This window comes from Neofelis nebulosa, chromosome 3, assembly GCF_028018385.1.
Source record: "Neofelis nebulosa isolate mNeoNeb1 chromosome 3, mNeoNeb1.pri, whole genome shotgun sequence".
Lineage (NCBI taxonomy): Eukaryota > Metazoa > Chordata > Mammalia > Carnivora > Felidae > Neofelis > Neofelis nebulosa.
Window position 1 is genome coordinate 72,272,434 of NC_080784.1, and position 13,659 is coordinate 72,286,092.

The following is a 13,659-nucleotide window of genomic DNA, read 5'->3' on the forward strand; positions in this document are numbered from 1 at the left end:
ATTTCTCTTAGGCTTAGATCAATCCATATCTAGAGTACCTTGGTATTTGCAAGCGTAGCAATGATACGGCACAGATAAAAACTGAAAGAACCAATCCTATAGCAAAATCCTTTAAAGATGTCTTGATTAATGGTGAAATGGCCTTTTATAAATATGTTGAAGCAATGAAATTGTAAAAGGAGCCACCTGTAGGGTGCCTTTTGGTGGTGGTTCCTTGTGGAAATGATGCTTGAAAGTGTCTAGGTGTTAGGTAGATGAGAGAGTATATTCTTAGCCCTTCCTTCTTATCTTAAAGTTTGATACCCCTTAAGTAACTCTTTATATGTGCGTTCCCATTTCTTTCTTTTTTTTTTTTAATTTTTTTTTAACGTTTTATTTTTGAGACAGAGCATGAACGGGGGAGGGGCAGAGAGAGAGGGAGACACAGAATCGGAAGCAGGCTCCAGGCTCTGAGCCATCAGCCCAGAGCCCGACGCGGGGCTCGAACTCACGGAGCGTGAGATTGTGACCTGAGCTGAAGTCGGACGCTTAACCGACTGAGCCACCCAGGTGCCCCTGTGCATTCCCATTTCAATATTCCAAGATATACTAAGCTCAGTAGTTGGGATGTTTGCAAGAAGTCCTCCTTTTTTTTTTTTTTTTCCTATTCCTACCTACCTCTACTGGCAGTCTCTCCCTTTACTCTTACCCTATTCATTGAAAGTAGAAGGGGAAATGACAAGATGATAATCCATCAGAGAAAATGTTTGCTTTAGCCTAAATAGAATGAATATTAACTCCATTTCGTAATTTAGTTTCTCTAAAATCTTTCAATACTACAGTGGTTCAGTTGTTGACACATAATAAAGGTAAATTGTTGATCATTCATAAGAACTGTTATTGAATTATTAATAATTTAATAGTGAATCACTCAGTATGTGTGTAATAAACAGCCACACACCACAGAGCATCACAGTAGGCAGGCCTAAATGTTAATGAGATCTTTTTTGGTAAAATTCATCACAAGATAGTAATAAAGAGTATGAGAAGTGTTCTTTAGAGACGAACATGAATCTTACTTGGGCAGCAGCCTCTGAATTGACATCGATTTAGCCACCTAAATCTCTGCATTATTTCAGTAATAGTACTATGATATGAGGTGATGTTTCTGTAAAATATGCATACATACATACAGGTAATAATTGAGAATAAGTAACCACATATTTCAATGGCTAATCAGTCGTCAAAAAAAAAAAAATTCTGAGCAAACAGGTGAGTGCTTGCAACATATTAAGTCATTTAATGCCCACCACAGTTGTAACATTGATACACTATTGCTATTGTACTCATTTTATAAGAGTAGAGAATATTGGCACAGAAATTAAGTGTTTGATATCTTCACAATCTATTGATGAATCTGTCTTCTACTACAATGTAAAGAGCAACTGTTAATAATAATAGCAACCATATGTGCTTATATTGTTTTGTCAGGTTAGAGTCTGGACAGTTACTTCCACACGGAAGAGTGGCCAAGGGAGCTGGTTCTGGGGACTGGCATGAGCCAAAGTAGGGATCCATGCCACTTAGCAGTGTATCAGGAGCTCTGGGGTCCGTTCTTCCACGGGGTAGAATCTTCCATGATTTGCATATATATGGCTGCAGTGATAGCAGTTATTTAACACACAACACACACACACACACACACACACACACACACACTGACCACTTTTTGAGCATCTTATTTGTTAGGCACTATCGTAAAGGCTTTATATGCATTCCCTCATTTGATCCTCACGACAATCTTGAGAGGTAATGAATAGTTTCCACATTTTTAAGGAAGAGGATCTGGAGAGTTTAAGTCAGAGTTCTTAATAGTGGATTATGAATACTGACATTTAGCTGGATGGTAAGTCTCTGTTGTGTTGTTTAACTAGGGGCACTATGGTCTAATGGTTAAGAATACAGACTCTGAAGTCTGGAGCAAGATTCCTCTTGCAATTCCATTACTCTTAGCTGTAATGACTTTGCCTTGTTGCATGACTTCTTTGTACCTCAGTTTCCCCATTTATAATACGGTTATAATAATTGTAGCTATGGATAGGGCTATGTTGGAAGATTGAATGAGTTGATAAAGTGCCTGGTACAGAGCATGTACGACAAAATGTTTGCTTTATTGTGGTGATTTTGTTTTATACAAATAATACTGAAGTCTTGTTTCTTAAAAATAATAGTGAAGTCATGGGGTTTTTTTTGTCATTTAGTAATATTATGTGAATTTATTCATGCAGTGTTTATAATTTATTATTAAACTGATTATTATGCACTTTTATAGTTCTACCGTGAAAGACATTTCCCCTATGCAGTTTCTGGCATTTGTTGTTAAAAAAAAAAAAGGTTACTGATATTTGCATATTGATCCTATATTTAGTCACTTTACTAAATTCTCCTCTAGTCCTGAATGGTTTTTAAAAGCCAAAAGCTTTGGAATGATCTGGGACACCTGTTTTTCTCATATCCTACACCAACTAATATGAGATGTACCTTAAATACAGCATTGGGGCATTGGGTGGCTCAGTCAGTTGGGCTGCTGACTTTGGCTCAGGTCATGACTTCGTGGTTCATGGGTCCAAGCTCCGAGTCGGCCTCTGTGCTGACAGCTCAGACCCTGGAACCTGCGATTCTGTGTCTCCCTTTCTCTCTGCCCCTCCCCCACTTGCGTTCTGTCTCTGTCTCTGTCTCTGTCTCTCTCTCTCAAAAATAAACATTAAAAAAAAGTTTAAATATATACAACATGTAACCATTCTTAACCTCTACCTCCCTTACCATGCTCTAAGCCACCCTATCCCATACCTACTTATTTCCAACTTCTTCCAATATCAGTGCCGACCCTGTTGTAGTCTATTCTCAAGGGAATCTATTATCAATTAAGGATCGTTTTTCTCTTCTCTTTGTATTACAACATATATTTTATTTTCTCTAAAATAGCTAGAGCTCCCCGTCCTCCCCCCAAAAACTTGTAGTGGTAAGAACGGCTAACCCTGTCGTGATTGTAACTTTAATGAGAACAATTTTAATTTTACTTGGTGTAAAACTTGCAGTTAGTTTCCATTAAATAACTTTTTACCGTGATTTGAAAGTGTAGTTCTAGTCACATTTTACTCATTTTTTATCTGTAGTTGATTTTATCATGTTGTTTCAGCATTTACTAATACGATCCTATAGTTTTTCTCCTGTTAATAATACTAAAACTTCATTTTTACCTTTGCCTTTATGTTCATAAACTACACCCATATTCTCTCATGAATTACTTTATCTTTTAATCCACTGGTGGGTGATATTTGATGAAATTTTATTTGGTATTTTTGCATTTCCCTCTTTATAAGTAAAATTGATCCTGATTTTAACTGTTTGATTTGCCATTTATAAGAACTTTGATATAAGGGTTTTTTTTTTCCATTTATTGGAGATTTTAATTTTTATTTACTTTTTCCAACCTTATTGAGATATAATTGGCATATAACACTGTGTAAGTTTAAGGTGTGCAGTGGGTTGATTTGATACACTTCTATATCTCAGTGTGCTTACCACCAGAGAGTTAGCTAACATCTTCATCAAAACACATAATTCCATTTCTTTTGTGCGATAAGAACATTTAAGATCTAATCTCAGAGCACCTGCGTGGCTCAGTTAAGCATCTGACTCTTGATTTCATCTCAGATCATGATTGCAGGGTCGTGAGATCAAGCCCCTCATCAGGCTCTGCACTGAGCATGGGGCCTGCTTGAGATTCCCACGTGCTCTCACTTTCTATGCCTCTCTCTCAAAAAAAAACCTAATCTCTTAGCAACTGTAATATATATAATATTATAAACTATATCCACGAAATTTAGGCTAGTTTATTTTATTATTAATGTAGGTAGATATTGTCAAATATTTGATATGAATTTTCAGTTTCTTCTAGAGTTATTAGTTTACTTCTGCTTTTTCAGTCAACTTTGATAATTTACGTTTTCCTGGGAAGTCATCAATTTCATTTAGCTTTTCAGATTTCATTGGCATAAAGTTATACAAAACATACTTACAAACTTTAAATACTTTTTTTTAAGTTTATTTATTTTGAGAGAGAGAGAAAGAGAGAGAGAGAGCATGTGAGTGTAAGAGGGGCAGAGAGAGGGGGGGCAGAAACAGAACCCCAAGCAGGCTCAGTGCTATCAGTATGGAGCTTGATGTAGGGCTCGAACTCACGAACTGTGAGATCATGACCTGAGCTGAAATCAAGAGTCGGACACTCAACTGACTGAGCCACCCAGTCCCCTTAAATACATTTTTCTCTGTGATTGTTACTATCTTCCTCACTCCTAAATATGTAAATTCTTGGTCATACTCTCTATCTCCTTCTCTCCCCCCTTGTCCTCTCCCCCTTTCCCTCCCTAATTCCCTGTATCTGCCTATCTCTCCTTTCTGAGAACCAGTTTTTGGTTTTAACTATAAATTCTAATTTTGGTTTCAAATACATCTCTTATAATTTCCATTTCCATTAGTTTTCACCTTATACTTTGATTTGCTTAATTTTTCTACCTTTGTAAGTTGAATTCATGGGTTCTAGCTTTGCAGTGTTTTTATTTAGTAAGAAGATAAATTGAATCTATTAATTGTCTTCCATAAACTACCCCACCATGTACAACATAACCATTTCTCACAGGTAGAACTATCATATTTTCCTGAAAATTACTTCATTATGTGTTCTCAGCCCTCTGAAGCATGCTTGGCAGTTTGACTTACACATTTTCTAGGTAGGTTTAAAACTATCCATACAGAGGGGCGCCTGGGTGGCTCCGTCGGTTAAGCGTCCGACTTCAGCTCGGGTCACGATCTCGAGCCCCGCGTCAGGCCCCGCGTCGAGCCCTGCGTCGGGCTCTGTGCTGACGGCTCAGAGCCTGGAGCCTACTTCTGATTCTGTGTCTCCCTCTCTCTCTGCCCCTCCCCCGTTCATGCTCTGTCTCTCTCTGTCTCAAAAATAAATAAAACGTTAAAAAATTAAAAAAAAAAACTATCCATAGAGAATTTAGAGTAGCTAAAAATAAATATGCTTGTACCTTCCTCATCCACTGTTTCAGTTACTTGTGGTCATTTGAGGTCTGGTCGCAGATGATCCTCTTTGTGCTATATCGTCAGAAGGTCAATAGTACTTAACACTGCTTCATAGTGTCTATATCATTTACCTGACTTCGGCTCGTCACGTAGGCATTTTATCATCTCACATCATCACGAGAGGAAAGCAGGTGAGTACCGTGCAATAAGTTATTTTGAGAGAGAGAGAGAGAGAGAGAGAGAGACCACATTCACGTAACTTTTATTATGATAATTCATATAATTATTCTATTTTACTATTAGCTGTGGTTTTAAATCTCTTACCATGCCTAAGTTATAAATTAAGCTTTGTCATTGGTGGTATGTATGTGTAGGAATAAACAGTAAATATGGAGTTTGATACCGTTTGAGGTTTCAGGCACCCACTGATGATCTTGGAACATATCCCCTGCAGATGAGGGGGACTGTTGTATTACCAAATTGATTCAAACAAATACTTGGAAAATGTATGTGCCCACATGACCAAGTTAACTCATCAGTTTTATTTGAATGGCCCTGAATGTTTCTCTAGCCATTGAATAAAACCATTTAGCCAATTTGAACAAAGACACAAATTCTCTTCGGTGAGGCCTCAAAATAAAGCAAATATAATTATGGATGCATATTTCAAATACAGTTCATAGAGTGGCTTAGAACTTAAGGGTTCTGGAGTTAGCCGTGGGTTCTAGAGTTCTACTGCCGAAGTGGAAGGAAGCCTTGCCTCTGCATTTAGTCTATGTGACCTTGACTAGGAGCTTAGGTGTCCTGTATTTTATAATCTAGGAAATGGACACAGTAGCAGTATCAACTTTTTGTGATTTTTTTTTTTTTTTTTGTGAGGCTCAAATGAGTTTGTGAATAAAAAGCAATTGATAAAATTTAATTATTATTTTAAAATTCTTTTCAGTAGGTTAAAGTGTATATAGACATTTTGGTGTCTGAGTAGGGATCTGAAACTTGTGTGAATGAGTAGTATTCTGCTAAGCTGAAGTATAATCCAGTAAGCACTGTGGAATAATTGGCATCTTACTGATTTTATTACCTTTGCCAACAAACTTGGGCTCCAGGTGACAGTTGCAGAGCTGGGTCTTTTAAGATCCGCATGTATTTGTTGGCAGGGTCTCATACTACCGTCGGATTCGGTAATTCATGAGGTAGGTTTAATTGATGGGGTTTTAGTGAGTTTGAATGAGAAGCAGCCTATTTTGCAGGGTTGGTTTATTTTTGTTGAAGGAAGCAGGGTGTCTGACAATTCTGTTTACCAGGGAATTTATTTCTTCGGTTTACTCCTTACAATTCTTGCGAGTTGGAAAGCAGTCCTCATGCCCTCACAGTTTTTGAATTCCCACATGAGAACGAAAATTTTGTCTACAATACCAGACTTGTTTGTTAAACATAAAAGGACATAAATCCTCCATGGGTCCCCAGGGGTATGTTAGAGAAAGGGAGTGATCATTATAAACCACTTAGCGCTGTGTGCTCTGTATCATGTTGCCGTGAGAAAGTGATGTTTGATTGGCTCATAAAATAGGTTTAGTAAATCCTTTAAATACTGATGTGAGCAGTTGTGCATGTTGGAAATTAATACCTGAGAGTGTATTATAAGGATTACCGTGTCTCCAGAACAGTCACCTGGGCATGTGTAGATTTCGGCGTTTAAGGAAGATTACGTTTTGTAATTTCACTTTCATGTGTCAAATGTTGCTTGGTTTTTTCATTCCCCTTTCATTTGGCTACGGCCTAGAAACATCTTTTGTCATTGTTTTCTAACTTGATGTTTTGAGCGATGCTATAGTATATAAACCAATGGACTTCCGCAATTAACTCCATCTGCAAATATCGTTTTATCAGAAAAAAGAAAAACTTCAACTTATTAGGGAAGACAACTGGATTTAATGCATTAGTCTTTTTCCAATCGTGCTCCATATTCTCAAACATTTATAGGAAATGTAGAATCAAGTGGCAGTGATTTTTACTTTCATTTTTTTCTGTTTTGAAGATTACACACAGTAATGAGGCATGGGAATACTTTACAGGTGGATCTTCACTTGGTCTATTTTACCTGATCTTGAATATGACTTAAGTTTTGAAAAAATGCTATTTTTGTAACCATATCCTTTAGCAAGGGGATTTACGGTTTCAAGAGAGAAAACTAAGCCTTGGTAAATAATGATGGTATTGGTATTTTTCAGCTCCATACACAGCTAAACAGCTGTCGAGTATGACCATAAAAATTGATGGTGGAATAATTGGGTGGAATATTGGGTGAACAATAGAATTATATTGTCATAGGACACCACTTGGGAAGAAAATCTTAAAAGTTTACTGTGAAACAATTAGTGGCATATGTTCGATTCTGCTGTTTTATACACACACGCACACAAAACAGTACTTTTTTAGATGTCCATTTCATTTAACCTCCATGGAATGCAAAACTATGTAGATTTTTAAAGCACTGTGGTAAATGTGTGCACCACATTTACGTGGTGAGCATGTATGAGCATGTAAGAATTAATTGCCAGCTGTCTAACTGCAAATCCAGAAATTGTTATAAAGATTATAAAGATTGATTTTTTTTTTTTTTTAATGGCATCAAATTCAGTAGAAAATCTTCATGAAGAAAGTCATGATGTACTTCTCTTATTTCCAGGACAGGGATTTTTGTTTCAGGATCTAAGATAAAGCCAAGTTTAATTTTAATCGTTCCTTAATAAGTTCTTAACATGTAGAATCCAGATATTTCTGTGTGGTTAAAAACCCCTTTTAAATACTTCTACAGAACTTACAAATCACATCAATACGTACTAGTGTTTATTTTCGAACAATAGGAAGAAAAGTGTGTAATAGTAAAATAGTTAACGTGAATTGTTTCAGTTTTCTTGCGTATGATCTTTTCTCATACAATGCTTCTATTAGATAATTGTGAAAATGGACTGAAGTACATTTTTGACAGTTTACGTTCTGCCCAACCAGTTTATTGAAATGACTTCGTAATTGCCAAACCCAAGGGATACTTTTTGGTTTCTAGCGTCTTTGACCTTTCTTTGGCATTGGTACCGTCAGCACTGTGGATCTCTTCTGTTTCTGGTGGATATTTCTCTTCCCGCTTTGCTCAGTTCTGTGGCATCCCTCATAGTGGCTTTCCCCAAGTTCCCCTGACTGTTCCTTTTCAGGATGTGTTTGTTACAGGATCTCTTCTTTCTACCCACACTTGTAATGTTATCATTTCCTGGCATTCCTCAGAGAAGTGGTGAGTCTATTCCCTGCCAGTGTTACTCCCTCACTGAAATCTTCATGGCTGTGCCTCTTAGGCCCACATGGGCAAATAATGTGAACGAATGACGATCTGGGCATTTAAACAACAACAACAACAACAACAACAACAACAACAACAACAACAAAGAAAGTAGATGGGGATCTTTTTTTTTTTTTAATGTTTATTTAATTTTGAGAGAGACAGAGACAGAATGTGAGTGGGTTAGGGGCAGAGAGAGAGGGAGACACAGAATCCGAAGCAGGCTCCAGGCTCTGAGCTGTCAGCACAGAGCCCGATGCAGGGCTTGAACTCACGAACCATGAGATCATGACCTGAGCCGAAGTCAGACGCTCAACCCACTGAGCCATCCAGGCGCCCCTGAAAGTAGATGGGGATCTTTAAAGACAGAAAGAACATGTCTTTCCACTTGGTCCCAGTCTCAGTTGCAGTGAACGCATGAAGGCCTGGTGTTCATTCCTTCATCCGCCAAATACTGATACAGTATGTGCTATGTTCCTGACACACAGGCGTTAGGGATAAGGCAGGAAATTTAAAGACACCTCCTCTTCTGGAGCCAACACCAATTCCAGAGATCTGAACTTCATGGACTCATCCTAGGGCTAATGATACTTAGTATTACCAGATCTTCAAATTTAATATGTAAAAAAGCCAGAAATCCAGATATTCTGTGCCATTCCACTCTTTAGAATCTTGACTTAAATTTGTAAAAGAAACAGAGCCTACTAAAACCGCACTTCCCTGTTTCTACATTATGCCTACAAAATATTCTACCCAAAGGCCTTCCCACCTATGTCTGTTCTTCCAGCTTGATCTTCATCTGCTTCTTTGTTCCCCACCTTCTATCCCCAGCCCACCGTGCTGGGCCCCTTCTTTCTTCTGTTGCATCTTACACATTGTCCTTCTCGCTACAATGCATTTCCATTTCCCCTCCGTTCACCCCCGCTCAGTCAGTACTCATCGACAGCCCAAATGTTCCTTTGCAAACTAACCCTAATCTCACTGGATAGAGTTACTCCTACTCTGCCAGTCTTCCACAGTATTTCCTACGTACTCTCAGTAGAGCACTTACCAAAGTGTTTTATGGGCCCTGAGCCCAAGGAAGCTATAGTTTCATCTTTGAATCCTAAGAATCTAGCAGAACACTTTGCACCAAGTGAGCACTTCATAAATGCTTACAGAATGATCGACCAGGTCTCAAATCTGGCTCTCTTCAAACTAGCAACGGTGGTAACCTACATTAGATAGGTTTAGGGGAAAACCTCCCAAGCAGAGAACAAACAGATACAAAAAAAGCTTTGTTTCACATGTAAACTATCTTGATGTAAAAATGATCCTTTCATATAAAATGGTAGTTATCAACTTTTATACCAAGGAGATCTGAAATGACTACTTAGGTCTGTTCTTTTCTAATTTTTTTTTTAATGTTTATTTATTTTTGAGAGAGAGAGAGAGAGAGAGAGAGAGCATGTGAGAGAGCAGGGGAAGTTCAGAGAGAGGGAGACACAGAATCCAAAGCAGGTTCCAGGCTCTGAGCTGTCAGCACAATGCCCCCGACGTGGTCCTTGAGCTCCAACGGCGAGATCATGACCTGAGCTGAAGTCGGACATTTAACCAACTGAGCCACCCAGGCGCCCCTACTTAGGTCTGTTTTGTCCAAGTCCTCTAACCCCTAACCCCACCACTTTTCAGTCCCACCACACGCATATATACCAAACTCCTAGAACAGTTCTACCGGTCGGTTCACACGTTTGTCATTGATGACCGAGACCTGTCGTGTGATGTAGCAGGTGTTCTCCCCTTTGTATTTGAGTTTTCTTATTTATTGCTTTCAGACTCCCACAGTTACATTAAAAGTTCATGTGGAGGAGGGGGTACGGGATGCAGGATGGAGATGAAGGACAGCTTTATTGAATGGCAGCTGTGAGCCAACGGTGTTTTAGGTACACACACGTCTCCTGTCCCAAAGTATCCCTGAGAGCTAAGTAGCATCATCCTTAATTTAAGACCAAGCAAAATGAGGCTGAAACAAGTCAAGTTACATGTCATAAGCGAGTTCTGGATACTTCTTCAGGATGAAGATTTATAAATAGAATTGGCCCATTACATACTCTGTATATAATTTTCAATAATTTTTTCTTCTGTAAATTCAGTACTGCACAAAACATACTATTTTTGTTGTCTAGTGTCTACTGAATTTATATTTTTGAAAACGACTACCCGTGATTTTCAACCATGTCAGACCTACATTTTAAGAAATTTTTTGCAGTGTCCTCTTTAGTATCCTCGAAGGAAGTTCATAGAAGTGATCATCTATTTATATACACAATTGTTTGAAATATAAATATAATGGCATGTGTGCTATATAAAGCTAAAATAACAAAGTAAGTTTTATGAAAATAATGGATTTAAAATCATAAATACATATGCACAAGTATGCGAGGAAAATGCAAGGAAGTAGATATTTGCATCTTTTAAGTAGATTCATTGTGAATATGACAGTTCTAGATATAGACGAATATGTATATGTTTAATTGGTTTAATTGCAATACAGATTGTATAAGCAGTGTTTCTGTTCATGATATGTTTTTTCCAAAATAGTAATTCTTGCTACATTCCAAAACATAGAAACTTTCTTCAACTTATTTGATGGTTAAATTTCTGGAAAATTTGGTTTTACCTAAAACTGCAGAACATATTTGTGCTTACATGTGAGACAGCATTAGTTTCCAGACTCAGAGGAACTACATCAAAAATTTCACCTACATAAACGTCCGGTGAACTGTTTGAAAGGCATGGAGGACATGGGGCCAATACTTCTGGGACTTTCCATTATTGAACATTGTTGGACTGTGCCTGCCACGTGTCACAGTGCCATCCCCACCCCTGGTCTCAGTATAAGCCAAAATGCCTCTAAAGATTTCTGGAATGTTTCTTAAGAGGCAACCCTGCTCTGGATGAGTACCACTGATCTAAACCTTTCAAAGCAAAATTAACATTTGTTGGAAAAATATTACGTATTCCTTAGTTTAGGATACTGTGTGCATTGCAGTGCAAAGTATATAAAAACTGATTCCTTTCTTCAGGGATTTAACAGACTATGAAACTGGATCACTTGCATACATATAATGAATATTGAACATATGTGTTTATCAAAAAGAGAAAGATGACGGTGAACTGAGAACACCCAGAAAGGTCTCACAGAGGCAGACTGGTACAAAGTGAGATTTCAAGGGTGTGTATATAATGATGCGGCTGTAGAGAAGCTTGCCTCAGAGATGAGGAAAGGGAGCCAAGGAGTCTGACTAGGGTGAAAGCGTTACTGTCGGAAAGTAATGGGCGATGAGAATAGCACTTAAAATTGGAGTAAAACCATCATGTCCAAATGGAAATTACATTGAATAATTCATAAGTTGAATGTCAGATACGGTTGCTCCCTACAAAATATTTAAGCCTTGAGATGGCTATTTTTAGTGAATTTGGAGTTCATCACCAGCAGCACTAGAGGGCTTAGAATAGAAGAGTCATTTTGACCACATTGAGAAAGCATTTTTGATTGTGACTCTTCTTTGGAGTATTTGATTATATTGACCCAGTTAAATTTGGAATGGACTCCTGGCTCTGGTCCATAGATAGCTGCCTTGTATCCATGAACATGGAATTTGAATTGCTAAAATAACAAATCATGCTATGATCACGTTATGTTATGTCTCTTTTGCCTTTGTCTCTTGCAGGTATGATTTTGTAGAGGTTGAAGAACCTAGTGATGGAACTATATTAGGACGCTGGTGTGGTTCTGGTACAGTGCCAGGAAAACAGATTTCTAAAGGAAATCAAATCAGGATAAGATTTGTATCTGATGAATATTTTCCTTCTGAACCGGGGTTCTGCATCCACTACAACATTGTCATGCCAGTAAGTACCACTTACAGATCCCCTGATTTAATTGGGTCAGTTATTTGCTTACCTTAAAAGAAGAAAAAAAAAAAAAAAGGTGGGCGGGGGGGGGGGTGGAGAATCAGGAAAAACAAAAAACAAAACCTTTTCCCTACCTTGATTTTTGTATCCATAAATGTCACTGTAGTTATCACAAATAACTTAAATTCCATCACTACAGATCATTAATCATTGGCCATGTTAAATACCTTTTCAGAGTAATGAAATAAAACATGTTTTTTTACAACTTTGAGGAGAAACCCCCTACCCAACTCCCCTGCAACTCACTATTCATTGTTTGTGGGAAGTTGCATAAGTACATAGCATTTTCTCTTGGGAAAAAAAAAATAGGAAAATCTGTGTATTTATTACTCTTCCCATTTAGATAATCATCAAAATTTGGACCATATAAAGTCTTCCTGAATTTCAAGTTTGAGTCATATTAAGTAATAAAATACAATTTTATTTTCTAGCATTTTTGTAGAACTTTCTTATGTGATACTCTTTTGCATTTTGCTAAATGTTACTCTTACTTTAAAGACATAAATGTTGAAGCTTACACGGGATTCTAACAGTTCTAATTTTCAAATTCATTTATATATTTGTTATGAATACATTGCAGACCTAGAAAGCCAGCACTGTTTGATATTAATACCATTTTAGCTAAATTCATGTCTGTAACTGCCCTAAAATTCCAATTTCTTCAGTGATGTTTTACTTTTTCTCCCCCATTAAGGTGGCATCTTTCCTTTTCTGGACCTGCCAAAAATTTATTTTTTATGTGTGTGGTTTATGAACATGTACACAACATTCTGTACATCATATTTTTCTTTTTATCGAGAGAAGTAAACTTACTAGCTCTTTCTAAAATCAGTGTTTTAGTAAAATATAATTTAAAAAGTAGTCATCTCTATTATCCTACTTATGCTAATATTTATCCTGCTTAAATAATACTTGTGGCTGTTCATGTTTCAAAAAAGAAGTTCTGAACTTTTCACTGGAACTTAAGACACCTATTTGGTCTTTGTTACTATAGTTTTAGTTATTGTAATTGTTACTGTAGTTTTAGTTATATCCTGGCGATTTGTATCCTTTACATATTATTTCAAACATTCATATCTATTTGTTGCACAACAGAAATATTAAACACCCTTTTACTATTTTTATCACATTAGTTACAGTAATTCTGGAGTACTCTTACAAATATGATGATGTCACCTAGTATATGTTTTAAATATAATCAATAATATCACCACTTAAAATAACATAAAAATTGATATCTTCAATACTTTTGACAGGAGATTTAACAAATCAGCAGTCACTCTGGGAACATAACATAA

At 37.2% G+C, this 13,659-nt stretch overlaps 1 protein-coding gene across 1 annotated transcript in view; it reads left to right on the top strand.

The window, feature by feature from the left end:
* The window catches only part of PDGFC (platelet derived growth factor C), a 206,582-nt gene that overhangs the window by 138,523 nt on the left and 54,400 nt on the right, over positions 1-13,659 (top strand). Inside the window, exon 3 of the mRNA XM_058721066.1 lies at positions 12,118-12,298. Coding sequence (XP_058577049.1) covers positions 12,118-12,298 — 181 coding nt within the window. The remainder of the gene's footprint in view (positions 1-12,117; positions 12,299-13,659) is intronic.